This window comes from Botrytis byssoidea (genome assembly GCF_014898295.1).
Source record: "Botrytis byssoidea strain MUCL 94 chromosome Unknown BBYS_032, whole genome shotgun sequence".
In the NCBI taxonomy this organism is placed as follows: domain Eukaryota; kingdom Fungi; phylum Ascomycota; class Leotiomycetes; order Helotiales; family Sclerotiniaceae; genus Botrytis; species Botrytis byssoidea.
In genome coordinates this window covers 159859-173401 of record NW_024065873.1, presented here as the reverse complement: position 1 = coordinate 173401, position 13543 = coordinate 159859, and the positions used below count along the sequence as shown (strand labels likewise).

At 42.9% G+C, this 13543-nt stretch overlaps 3 protein-coding genes across 3 annotated transcripts; 1 reads left to right on the top strand and 2 right to left on the bottom strand.

Annotated features, from left to right (window-relative positions):
- Nucleotides 1–42: 42 nt before the first annotated feature.
- Nucleotides 43–3588, bottom strand: EAE97_010973 (uncharacterized protein; the record flags this gene model as incomplete). Its single annotated transcript, XM_038881488.1, has 2 exons — nucleotides 43–2904; nucleotides 2956–3588. The coding sequence occupies 2 exons, from the start codon at nucleotides 3586–3588 to the stop codon at nucleotides 43–45; spliced, it is 3495 nt and encodes a 1164-aa protein (XP_038727647.1).
- Nucleotides 3589–9414: 5826 nt separating this feature from the next.
- EAE97_010972 (uncharacterized protein) lies at nucleotides 9415–11181 on the bottom strand (the record flags this gene model as incomplete). Its single annotated transcript, XM_038881487.1, has 5 exons — nucleotides 9415–9905; nucleotides 9957–10090; nucleotides 10140–10365; nucleotides 10428–10968; nucleotides 11029–11181. The coding sequence occupies 5 exons, from the start codon at nucleotides 11179–11181 to the stop codon at nucleotides 9415–9417; spliced, it is 1545 nt and encodes a 514-aa protein (XP_038727646.1).
- Nucleotides 11182–11570: 389 nt separating this feature from the next.
- EAE97_010971 (uncharacterized protein) lies at nucleotides 11571–13516 on the top strand. Its single transcript, XM_038881486.1, has 3 exons — nucleotides 11571–11751; nucleotides 11803–11882; nucleotides 11939–13516. The coding sequence occupies exons 1-3, from the start codon at nucleotides 11701–11703 to the stop codon at nucleotides 13239–13241; spliced, it is 1434 nt and encodes a 477-aa protein (XP_038727645.1). The 5' UTR covers nucleotides 11571–11700; the 3' UTR covers nucleotides 13242–13516.
- The last annotated feature ends 27 nt before the right edge of the window (nucleotides 13517–13543 follow it).

The following is a 13543-nucleotide window of genomic DNA, read 5'->3' as shown; positions in this document are numbered from 1 at the left end:
ATTTAATGGTGCTGTAGATAATCTCGTAGACAGTATTGCCATTCAAGGTGTCTTACCACGCTTACGAGTATTCTCATTGCTCTCGGGATCGAATATAGTCGTTACTCCCGCAAGTGTCCAGTTTGAGGTTGAAGAATGAATAGCGACGAGCCATGCAGCTACCAAGTTGACTAGATAGTGAAGCATGTAGGCATAAGTCACTCCATATACTGCAGCATAGATCGCGATACCGAAGAGCAGAACGCTGGTAACGTGGCGAACACGCGATGTAACACGAGGGACCATCTTTCCACTCGTTAATGTTTCCACCAAGAGAATGAAGGGCATGATGGAGAGGACGTTGTGATGAGAAGAGAAGGGCGTCAACCAATGCACAGCCAAGTTATGAATCCACACAACGAGTATTGGGAGGTTGATTGGCAGGATCCATAGCATAAGGACAAGTATCGAGTGGACATAATTGTAGAAGTTGTAATTCGTGTTAGAACGTGCTTCCCTGGCAAATCGTAGGGCCCTTGTACAAGTGGCTATCTGTACCAGGCATGCCACCAGATATGCGAACTGGTATGGAATGACTGTAGACACTAAGAATAACAATACGCCAGTCGTGAATACTCGTCGACGTGGAGAAGATGGTGCGAATGCTGGAGATGATGCTCTCTTTCTATCTTCGTTTCGCAACCACGCCGGCTTAACACTCATCCAGCCATAGAGTACGCTCAAAATGTGAGTAATGGCCAATGTGGCATAATTGATCATTACGCATACACCAATACAAACCAGCCCAATCAGAGGAACCATAAACCAGAAGAAAGGGTCTTGTGAGCCCACAAGTAAATCGTTCTTAGTATAGTCAATGACAGTTTCCGATGCATTCCTTCCCCATCCCAAAAAGCCCGTGGGAGCTCCTTGAGGCGGTGCCGTACTTGCTTGGGAGAATGACACCGATAGGCATGTAAGAGCTAACAACACCAAAGGTAAAGACTGTCGTAAACACAAGTCCAGACTTTCGCTGAAAGAAATGAAAATTCCCGTCTCGTCATACATTCGAAATTGCTTTCTCATCACAAGGGCAACAACCAGTAAGGGGAATGCCGCAAAAACCGTTCGATAGCGCATATACAACTTCCCTAAACTGCCTGGAACATCGACACTCAGGGAGATTTTGATGCTCGAATTGCACGTCGGATCAGTCCAGAACTGAAGGCTCAACCCATCTTGAATGGCTTTGTATTTAAGTGCAGGAGGCATGAATGGAGAGACCCCATGGATATTGATGGTTGCTTGCTTCACATTTACAAAGTATTTGGATTCGTAAGGCTCCGAAATATATTGACGTAAAAGCGGGGTGAACAGTTCCGATTCCTCCCCACAGACTTGATTGCCCATTTCCAAGTTGTAGGCCAATAAACTGGAGTGCACGGCGGGTATTTTGACCTCCGCAACCATAGGCCTGTTTGGTGGAAGCCTCATTTTCATACCGAAAGCCAAGAGACGTCGGAGACTCAGAGATCTGATTCGGTGCGACTGAACATTATCACTAAACTCGGCAATCACCCATCCAGGAGTTGACTCAACTGCTTTATCGACGATAGCAACAAATTGGTGGTCAATGATATCCTCCAAATCGTATTGTAAGTAAGAAAATGGCTTTATTTCTTCCTCGTCGTCCAGATAGAAAGGCATCTTCGATGTTCTGGTGGATGCTGGTAAAGGAATAACGTCGCTTGCAGCATTTTTACAAGCTAATCTCGTAGATCCAGAGCTATCCCCAGACAGATCCATATTCATAGAAAATAGTGTCGCTGATTGACCTGGATGCAGAGGGAAAACACTGCAGAAAAGAACCTCCAACTTCCCATTGTCCCCAGGTCTATCGAACTTTTGATCGGTGAGAAGTGTGAATCGTTTTCCACCTGGTGTCCCTTGGGGAGGAATCGGGAGCAAATGCGCTTTTGGTTTCCTCGACTCCCCAAATTTTCGTAAGGTTAATCTTTCTCCTTGGGGGATTATTGCGTGCGAGTCGTCTTCCAAAGTAAGCAAAGTCGTGGGGTCCTTGTGGGAAAGGGTCTTTTCTGCGAGGCTTTCCATTCCTGTCAAGTACCATTTTTTGAAGATTCTCATTCTATCTGCTCGAGGTTTCGTTTGTGCAGGCCGGTTTACATCAACAACTTCGTATAAAGATCTGACGACAACTTTCCTGAACTGATCGCACCATAGAATAGCTTGATGGTCCATACCGGTCCATACGTTTGGCACAGATGAAGTGAAAACGGTAAACCCATGTGTATCTGGCACCAGAGATTCCAGACTGGCATAATCTGACGGAACCACAGTATCGAGTCCACCTCCAGCTATGGATAACAAAGTAACGTGCCATAGAGGATTATTGTTTGCCCATTTCTGTGAGTAAGCTTGACGCCAGTAGTCGTTGATCTGCTTGTAAGTTTTGACAATCTCCGCATCGAAGGAAACAGGGGGTCGAGCGTGTGGAGCTGACATTGTAATAATTGTATTAATGGAATTCGACTGATAGTTCGGCATGATTAACATTGTACGAGCTACAATCCCACCCATCGAGTGCCCCAATATGATAACGGAAGTTGGATCTGGAAGCTCCGGGTCTCGTTGCGATCTTCGAGGATCATGGTACAAAGATAATATATATGCAATCGCTTCATTCAAGTATTCTGCCTGGTCCAACATTGTCTGCCCATGGAAGGCCGTTATATCCTCGTTAAAATCGACAGTAAAAAAGTCCAGGTTCCGTGCTCCGGCATTGATCGCTGCAGAATCGTGCTGTAAAACATCGTGAAAGTATGTTGCTGCCTCTGCCGCAATTGGTCGAACTTGCTTATAACTTCCAGCATTTCCAGGTATGAACAAAACGGGAACACCTCTAACCTAGACAGATTTCGTAAGTTTAGCCCTCCAATTTTCACGCAATCCCCATACCTTGGTATCCTCATCCACCATTCCTTCCCTATATAGATAAACTGAATATTTGCTTGCGAAACGGGTATGCTCGGTATCGAAATCCGATAACTTCGCAAAAGAAGGCCTCATATATGACATTCGACATCCTTTGTTATCTAATTGCCGCGTGGTAAATGAATGTATGATAGACGCCAAAGTAAGTAAGGCTATAACTGTTGTAGCGAAGGTCAATGGTGTAAAAGACCAAGGACTTCGTAACCTCGACCGTCGTGGAGTTTGTCTAGAGTCTGCCATCTTATCTACCTCAATAGCCCCTTTCGAGGTAACACTAATTACAGCCGTTTCGTTGGGTTGACCCTTATCTATATGTCCATTGCGCGATTCAGTTGGTTTCCAATTTGTATTGCTGGGGCGTCGACTCCTGGCAGCCAAAGGCCTTTTGTCGCAACTTTTCCGACGATCTAATTCGGATTGAGTATGTTGCGGAGTGCTTTGTCGTGAAGTTGATTGGAAATTCTGGGAATCCCTATTCGATATCGATACTTCGCTTCTAGAGCGACCTGTAAACCCCGGTCCTTCAATTATGTCGGCATTCGCTATTGAATCGTCGCCTTCTTCCTCTGCGGCCGACCCAGATGATCTCCTCAGCATCTAAGCAGACTTGCGACACGAATCTCCAAATTTTGAATAGGAGACTGACGTGGGAAATCGCTTTCGGTGGGAATGTTGTGAGGAGATTGTGAGAATAATTGGCGGATAGGCTTGGAGAGGCTGGAGACAAGAGAATTGGCGATTTCTTGAATGACAGAAAAACCACAGGCGAAAGAGCTAAGGAAGGCCTTGGAGGAATTGACTGATTAGGGACAGGCGAATTGATATGTTTAGATTACTAGGTACCTACCTAGCACAGCAGAGCAGTACCGGTTTATCAGTCTATTAGATACTTTTTTCCATGTATTCTCAGCCAGTTATTAAGCCTATTAATATTAATAGAGTAAGGCTTATCCCATTTTTTTTCTTTAGCTTCTTTTATTTTATAGCATTTCACTTATTTTAACCCTGTTACATGCAGTAGGGATGAGCTTATGAGTGGATGACTTCCAGGTATACCTTGATGCTTTTCTTTACCGTTTTTTATTCACATTGGTAGCAAGGACTCTTGGGTAGCTCGAGAGGGGGGAGGGAGATATCGTCGATTGAATTTGCTATCGCGGGAACCTACTATAATAGTGTGCAGAACGTCTACCAAAAGGATCTATGTATTTACTTGTCTACTAGCCCAAGAATCTAGAACCTAGAATCTTGATATACCTACGTACTTAGCAGGTATCTATACATCCTACTTAGGCGAGTAACGTAAACATCCCCAACTACTCCTAAAAAAAAATGAAGGAAGTTGTTGTTTCAATCACTGCTCATGTCAGATTTCATTCAAATATCCAGACGCCAGCATATTCGCTGTCATTGCGAACAGTAGTTATGTTTCAAGCCAAATTGATCGCTCAGATAGATGCCAGGGAAAAAAGACCGGCCGAACGTTTAAACAAACCACTTTTTAGCACATACACAGTAACACAGCAAGTTATCGTGAGGATCTTGTACACCATGATTGGTGAATAGGGGTCGATCTACATCTTTCATTCTTCTTATCATCGTCGCATGATGATGTTCTAAAGCTTCTTGGCACGTTTAGGTCTTGGTTTTTACATCGATATTCTTTTCACAAGACGATCCCAATATTCGATTCATTTTTCGTTACTGATGTTTGAGATTGAGTGAAAGAAACTGTTGTACGGATTGGAGGATACGGGATAGGGCAATATTATTCGTACGTCCTATTGCAGTATCGCAACATGACAATATAAGTTGGTCGAACATTCATTGGCGTGGTAGAGAGGTAAATAAACATGCTGCATATGGTGGTACATGCACTATCATGCAGTAGCTTTTTTATCAGCACCTCATACCTTCCCGACCTGGTAGTGGCGCTCCAATGGGAGTAGTCTTTCATCTAAACCTATGGGAGATTCAAACCAACCTTTTTGAACGTCTTGTACCTCGTACGGTACCAATTCAATGTCTGTGTCAGTTTGATATCAAATCGATTCTGAACGCATCCTCAACAGCATTTTAAACATTGAAACATGGTTTACTTCTGGACAGTATTATCCATGCTCAAGGATGTTCCGTGGATCTCATGAACTTACTACTTGGATAGGAGCCTTGAATAGAAAAAATGTCTTCACTCCTATGGCAGGGGCTGTGTGCTCTAAATTCTGAACCAACATGTTGGAACTCTGGAGCCAGTCAGTATAAATAGACAAATAGCTACTTACTACCTACCTACCTACCCCGAAGCACCAATCTTTAGCGCTATCATTCCTCGAGTCCTCGATTCCTCGATTCCTCCATCCCGTAGGAGAAGCATCATGGCGTGCTCAAACTTTTACACTTTAACAACCCCCACGCGGCTCATCATGGAGCGCACTTCATTCAGACTACCAGTCCAACTTGGGATTGCAGCGTCAAGACTCAAATGGGGCTAAAAAGGAAACAAATCTTTATACGTAGAAGACTTGATGGAATATTCAAGTGGCTGGGAAACGACTTTCTCATCCCCAAGAAATCGCACCAGAATCCATTTATCTGGGGCTCCATGGAAAATTATCGCTGGCTGGGGATAATGTTTAATATCGGATAAGTTTGTGTTGGGGAAGGGAAGAGGTCGGACGGAGACTGCGGAGGGGAATTGGGTGTCCGTCCAAACGAGACGTGGATATAAAATTGCTTCATTTCTGATTGTAACCTAAGTTCCCAGATATTACGATCTGGCCAATGAAGATCTGGTGAGATGAGTTGAACCGTAAAGGAGAGGTCTATTATCAAGCAGGCGGGTCGTAAAATTCTAGTCAGTGGTAACATCTCCAATTCTACGATTCCTCGAGTGATATACCAACACACATACCACGTTCTCTTCAAAAGCAGCTCTCCCGTAGCTCCACATGAAGCTCAAAATAATTAATTCATATCCACTTTACTTACTAATCAGGAATTAAACCCCTCAGTTCAAAAGCCGCCTTTATGCTTATGCGCATTGTGTAAGCATCATCAAGATTCAATACTTAATTACTGGCAGTAACGCTTTGATTAGACCTGCTCGCCTGCTAACAAGTAGTCGACATCGTTGCAGCGTTGGATACAATTCAACCTCAACAAAGCGCAACTCCTTTTTCCAGTGCTACAATGCATCTAGAATAAAATCAGTACTAGACAGGTAGCATAGTACCTTAAATCTAATTCCGTCCAACCAATAACAAACGATTCACCCGTGAACGACGCCTCACGCCTCACATAGATTCAATCTGTCTCTAACTCTTTGAATATATTGGTTTGTCGTGCCTGCACATCTCTCAAGTACATACGGAGTCTACATATCGTTACTGCACCATTGATATCCCGTTGAACCAAGAAATTGTTCGTTATCTACGTTGCCAAGTAGATGGAGAGCTCGATCGGGAATTAGTTCTGAACGTGGCTTGCACGCCTTGAACGAAAACACTAGACCAAGATATATATGTGTAGTACGTACGCAAAACCTGCTCTTGCGCCATTGTGAATCTATCGTGCTGCAGCTAGCTTCACGGTCATCACATCACATCACACATCGCATCGCATCGTATGGAGAGCTATCGATAATCTACACAAAGATGGAGAAATTTTTTTCCAAAATCAAATGCAACTATTCGATGCCAAAGTTCTACATATCTACGGATTCTACACATTTAGCCATACTGTCACGCTACATTCCACCAAGTATGATACCTCCCTACACATCGAAAAGCACAACATGCAATAATTCCACCAGAGCATTTCAGGATATTCGTATATGCATCAACATACCAACGCGAAAAGATGTACCTACTACTTTCAACTACTGGTCTGAAAGAGCCGCGTAAGATGCTGTGCGACCTCTATACGGAACAAAGCTTTAACCTTAAAGCTTATGAGCTTGTGGTGTAGGAAGTAGGAAGACTCGCGTCCTTGCAGTGCCCTAAACGTCTTGGCAGTGCTGAGAGTTCGTTCTAGTGAACGAGCAGGCTTGTGATATATAAAATAGATGATGATGATGTATGCAACATGTGAAAATCTAATCGTTTGATGGAAACTTTGTGTTTTGCTAGAAAGTTATTTATAGAGTTCACCGGGAGTAACTTTTTTAAACCTTTGTTTAATATCTGGCAGCCTGTAAAGTTTATCGGGAGGTGCACTGGTCGTCGTGGTACTTTGCTCATGTGAGATCGCGTCATACTAATTCGACGTTCGAGTAAGTTTATACATCAAGTTTGAGCACGATTATATCTTTCGGAGGAAGTCTTTGGATCTGCCGTATACAACTCTTTGATATCTCAAAACACGGTCGTTTCGACCAGAGAGAGCAACCTTACGAGATACATAATTTCAAGATCGTCATTGTGATTTCAGTGTGAGTAGTATTGCCAATTCAACGTTGTATCACCAGCACAGCACAGTATCTAGTATACTATCCACAATATCGATTGACGTATCTTGAAAGATTCCAGAATTTGAATCTATGCTTCTCATAATGATTCCGCATCTTGTGAATTCTTATCGACAAACTATCCACGTCTGCCTTTCACACAAACTGTAGAAACTCCACTGGTACTCTAGAATCTTTGCGTCTTGCGATTCATATAACTTCTTGCATTCCTAGTAGGAATCAAAGTCTTAAACGCACAAATTTGTAGCAAGAGAGGATTGGTCCCACGATTCGAATATATGTGCATTAAAGTAGAACAGCAGCTTACAGTATTCTACCACAATTCAAAGATTCGTCGAAGATCGTAGTCAAACGTTTTACTTTCTATTTTCTATCACAAGTCGTAATCTTGCATTTCTCATTCCCATATTCATCCAATGCAGTGCATAGGTAGCCAAATCTCACATATAAATCCACTTCTAAACATTCTAGTCTTTCGTTCCCTCAATCACACATACTCGAGTGAGACAAATCCCAGACCTAAGAACTACGCATCTAGATACCCAAGTAAACATATACCTGCCACTCCCCGACCGCATTATCATCAAGGAAAACCGAAATCAGATATGCAACTCCCGGATAAATTTGATACGAGTACAATATCACCACTATCGTAGTTCATCATGAATATATTTCATTCCGATGGCGGGATATATATAGCCAAAGATCATGATATGTATACGTCTTGTATCCGAATACCGCGTATTGTCAGGTACCCAGCTTATGTTATAGGTGACTATCTATCGTCTTCCTCATACTTTACCTTCATCTCTCCCATATATTCACTTTCGAAATCTATTTCACAGCCCACCAATTACTATTCGCCAATCACTTCTCAGCTTAATCTTTTCAGATATTTTTGTTGCACATCTGCTTCAGGGCCTCAAGCCTATAGATACCTACCTGTTGCGCCTCTAAGGTCTCTAAGGTCTCTAAGGTCTCTAAGGCCTCTGAAATCAGCAGTTAGGTAGATATAAGGTATCCATATCTCGTAAGTTCAAAAAACGGGAGGAAGAATATCACAGATTGTCGAATCCATCCAAAACACGTAGAAGGAGATAACGCGAATATGAGTGTAAGCAGAGAGGTAGGAGTTGGTATATCGATCTACTTTCACTTGATACGACTTGAAAATTTAGTATAAGCAAACAGTTGACTTGACTAATGAAAACCTACGACGACGGTATTCTATTGCACATAGTTTCAATCATTAGGTTACTGCTAAAAGCGAAAAGAAACCGAATATACATACCTAGGTAGACATCCTTGATCACCTCTGCCACAGTAAGTTCTTTAAAGAGCCTCACTGTATTCTGCCTAGAACTTAGTAATCAGACTTCTACATGCACTGTTTAGCAAGTTCGATATTCGTTCAAATAGAAACATCCCGAAAATAAGTGAACTTCGAGAATCAATCCACATTTTACCTAGGTATTCAACGATGCAAGTCTCACAAATTCCGTTACGCCTTAACCTCAATTCGAACTTTGTTGGATAGCATTTGAAGCGAATTTGATTGTTCAATGAATGAGATGTTGAGCACCACTTGATTCCAATTTCATGAATGGAAAGTATGGCATATGGGCTTAGAGTTGCATCCGTGCATTAGACTCCCCCCTCTTCGTTCCATCTTCACATTAATCCAAACATTAATGCTGCCAGAACGAAGAGATTTGAAAGAAATGAAAATAACCTTCGCTATTCCAGCTCTAAACCTTTCTATAGTAGCCGCCGGCCCGCCGTCTATCTATTCCATCTCTTCCAAGACCATTCTATCCAAGGACGCCCTTTCGTAGCTCGACTAGTACCTCCATTGCAGCTACCAGACAAGGAGTCAACCCTCGTCTTTCATCAAATCTCATACTATCCTATTGCTTTCAGATTGGTGGTTTCGATTGCGTGATGCATAACCATGCAATTTACTCCACTCTCTCATCTGCTTCAAGTTTTCTCGCTTCCTCCAGTCTCTCCAAATGGGTATACCTTATACACCACAAACTAACCAACAAGCCCAACACAGACGCCGTCACTGTAACCAAATATGCGCTGCGATAACATTGCAAGCCTTCGGTACATTCCCTCACACCTCCATCTTTCACGATACTATGGCGATCATAAACTGTACCATAGAAAAGATTAAAGATATATCCTGAGAGGACTGGGGAGAGAGTCATGAAACCCCAGTTTGTGGAGAGGCCATGAACACCAAAAGCCTCAGCTACCAGAGATGGGAAACAACCGAAAAGAAATCCATAACCGAGACCAGTGAATGAGGAGACAAGGAAGAGGAGGTGTGGGTTTTCGGTATTAAGAGCGGCGATTTGAGCAACGAAGAAGATCAGAGAGGCGAGAGTTAGACACCATAGACCACTACAGCGTAGAACCTTGACGAGGAAGTCTGAACCAACTCCTACTGGAGCGTTAGTGAAAGAGAAGCTGTAAATTAGAGAGGATTAAGTACCCGAAAGGAGACGACCAGTGAATGAACAAACAGAAAGGATGGAAACATGCATTGCTTGACGATGCATGATGAACTCTTCTGGGATTGAATCATCCCAATGACGCCAAAGTGCTTGTGCGTCGTTTCCAATATTACTAGGATAGATTAGTTGAGGCTCGAGTTCGAGTAAAATGAGAAACTTACTTGATAGTCATCAATCCAATACCTGTGAGTATTCCCATCAAAGTAAACAATTGCCAAAATTCGACTGTTTTGAATAATTGAAGTCCTCGAATATCTACAAGATGCGCGTGATCCTTCTTGTCAGTTTCGTCTACATTTTTTCGAGATTCTTCATCGGTGGACTTGGACATCAAGGAGGAGGTTTCGTCGGTATCGGACGTGACGCCGTTCTCGGGTACCTCGGCCTCTATCACATGATGGTTTAGGATATGATGTTTGCCCGAAGACGCAACAGGTGGTATAACATACCAGGTTCACCATCCAAGACATCTCTCTCTGCTCGTCTACTATCCTCTGATTTCGTGCGATGTAGTCGATTTGAATCGGATCGATTATGGCCGGGAAGAGCCGAGTAATGGGCATGTGGTATCACTCGTAGGAAGAAGAATCCTAAGAATACCGTTCCACTGGTTCCACAGGCCAGGACTAATAGGAAATGTCCCGCATCCCCTGGAAATGTAAATGCAGTAAATGCAGAAAAGAAAAATGCACTGAGTCCAAAGGTAGCCAGTGGGAACGCTGTCGCTGTACCTCTGTTGTGTGGCCAGTTAAGAGCTGAAGTCTTAATGGCAGCTGCATTGGCAGCACATCCTCCAAGCCCGGTAAAGAATGAATATAAACAAAGTAATGGTAACCATCCAGACCCTCTATCATATGCTTGATATAGTGGAAAGTATCCCGCAGCAAGCAAAATCGTTCCCAATATAACGGCAGGTCGAGGCCCTTTTCCATCCACCAATAGCCCAATTGGTATACCACATGCATACATTCCCAGATTTCCAAATAGACCCTGTTTACAACTAATTAGCATGATATCAAGAGCATACAGTTTGGCGCAAAGTGATCTTACTATCAAGTTGATCTGTGTTGATGACAACTTCAATCTATCAGCGAACTGCGGGCCCCAATTGGAGAAAGCATAGTTCGTTCCACATGCCAATGCAATAAAGGTTGCTGCAACACTCGACACTATCCTCGCTGCTTGTAATGGCTTTTCCGACATATTCGATGACCGCGTCGTTATCGTGATTACTCAAAGGGGGGCATGTATAGTTTCACGTCTTAATCATTGCAAAAGTCAAAGCAAAAAGAAGGGGTATTCGCTGGCAATAAATGGGAAATGATATGTTTTATAATGAGAGACAAAAGTGTTCTCCCAAGAGTTCCTGGGCAAAATACGAGTGATTGTCTGAAAGAAATTAGAGTATCCTCTTGCTGTCGTCTGCACACACGTAAGTCCGTTATCAGATAAACCAACTCCGCTAATGTCTCCTTATCAGTTTGATTTACGGTGGATCTTACAAACCATCACCGCACTAATGCAGGTCAGTCGCCTAGACTGCTTTCATCAGCCGCATAGATCATAAGGAGCCATCTCCAAAACAACTTCCAGCGTTATCCTTCAACTTTTATGCTCAACTATTAACGATACAGATTTTTCAAGAATCATATTCAATAGAGTCGCGGATCATTTTATTGCCAAGTTTAATACTGCGACATCACATTATAGCAAAGCGCAAAAATGGGCGCTCTACTTTCAATTCCTTTGTTGGCTGTGCCAAGCTTGGGCACTGTGAGTTCTACCTATTGGACTTTGTCATGAAGAGATTACTTATATTCTTAGGTGGTGGGTTTTGCTGCAAGTTGCTGTGGAGCGGCAACATGCTCTGCTGTATGCAGTGCCTGTGGTAAATGTGGTAACAGGTATATCTTCAGACTCGAGGCGTTTGCTTGATAAACAAAGACTGACTGATGAAAAGTGTTGCCACTCGTATCGCATACGCCCTCATCCTCTTAATCAATTCAATATTATCATGGATAATGCTAACACCATGGGCGATTAACAAACTACAAGGCTTGACTTTGGATTATATGAAGATCAGTTGCCCAGAAGGAGAATGCTATGGATGGGTTGCGGTTCATCGGATTAATTTCGCACTGGGAATTTTCCACCTTATCATGGCATCGATGCTATTAGGCGTAAACTCTTCGAAGAATCCACGTGCAGCAATACAAAATGGATTTTGGGGTCCTAAAATCATCGCTTGGCTGGGCTTGATCGTACTTTCGTTCTTGATCCCAGACGGGTTCTTCTTGGTATGGGGGAATTACATTGCATTCACCGGATCGACACTATTCCTCCTTCTCGGACTTATTCTGTTGGTTGATCTTGCACATACCTGGGCTGAATACTGTCTCGAACAGATCGAAGCATATGATTCTCGAGCTTGGAGAGGAATTTTGATCGGATCAACATTGGGCATGTATGCATGTTCTTTGGCAATGACCATCGTACAATACATTTTCTTTGCTGGTGCCGGATGCTCAATGAACCAAACCGCTATCACTCTCAACTTGATCTTCCTAGTTATTGTCTCTGTCGTCTCTGTCCACCCTATGGTGCAAGAATTCAATCCGAGAGCAGGTTTGGCGCAATCAGCTATGGTTGCTATTTACTGTACATACCTCACCATGTCTGCAGTCTCTATGGAACCTGATACGAAGCATTGCAACCCTCTTATTCGAGCTCAAGGAACACGAACAACCTCTATTATTATTGGTGCGATCGTTACTATGCTCACAGTTGCATATACAACAACCAGAGCAGCAACACAAGGAGTAGCTCTAGGAGGAAAAGGAAAGAGAATCGCATTGCCCGAAGATGATGAACATGATCTAGTTACCCAACAACCAGATAGCCGACGTGAAATGCGTGCAGCAGCTCTTCGACAAGCCGTAGAAGAAGGAAGTCTTCCTGCAGACGCTCTTCTAGACGACGATGATGAAAGCGACAGTGGAAACACCGCCAAAGATGACGAGAGAACCTCAACACAATACAGTTACGCATTATTCCACGTAATTTTCTTCTTAGCGACCACTTGGGTAGCTACACTACTCACCATGAACATGGATGAATACACAGATGGGAATACAAGTTTTGCGCCTGTGGGAAGAACATACTGGGCATCATGGGTCAAAATCATCAGTTCATGGGTATGCTATGGTATCTATACATGGACATTGATCGCACCTGTAGTGCTACCAGATCGATTCGATTTTTAGATACAAATAGTTTACTTTTGGTTTTTATTGCGAGGGTCTTATTAATAAGTATTGTATTGTATTCATATTGCATCTGTTTTTTCAAGCGGGAAACATCAGAAGGGTGATTCATTTCTGAGATTTTATGGGGATTGGCGCGAGTTATTATGTCCTAGCATTACCTACCCACCTTTTCATAGGACAGAATTTGATATATCAAAAGTTTCATCATTACGTGCACTAATTTTTTCTTGTATGATCTCTCGTATAGCCTTTGGTATAAAAATTTCTTGAATTTCATTCTGAGAAGACGATATTTGATC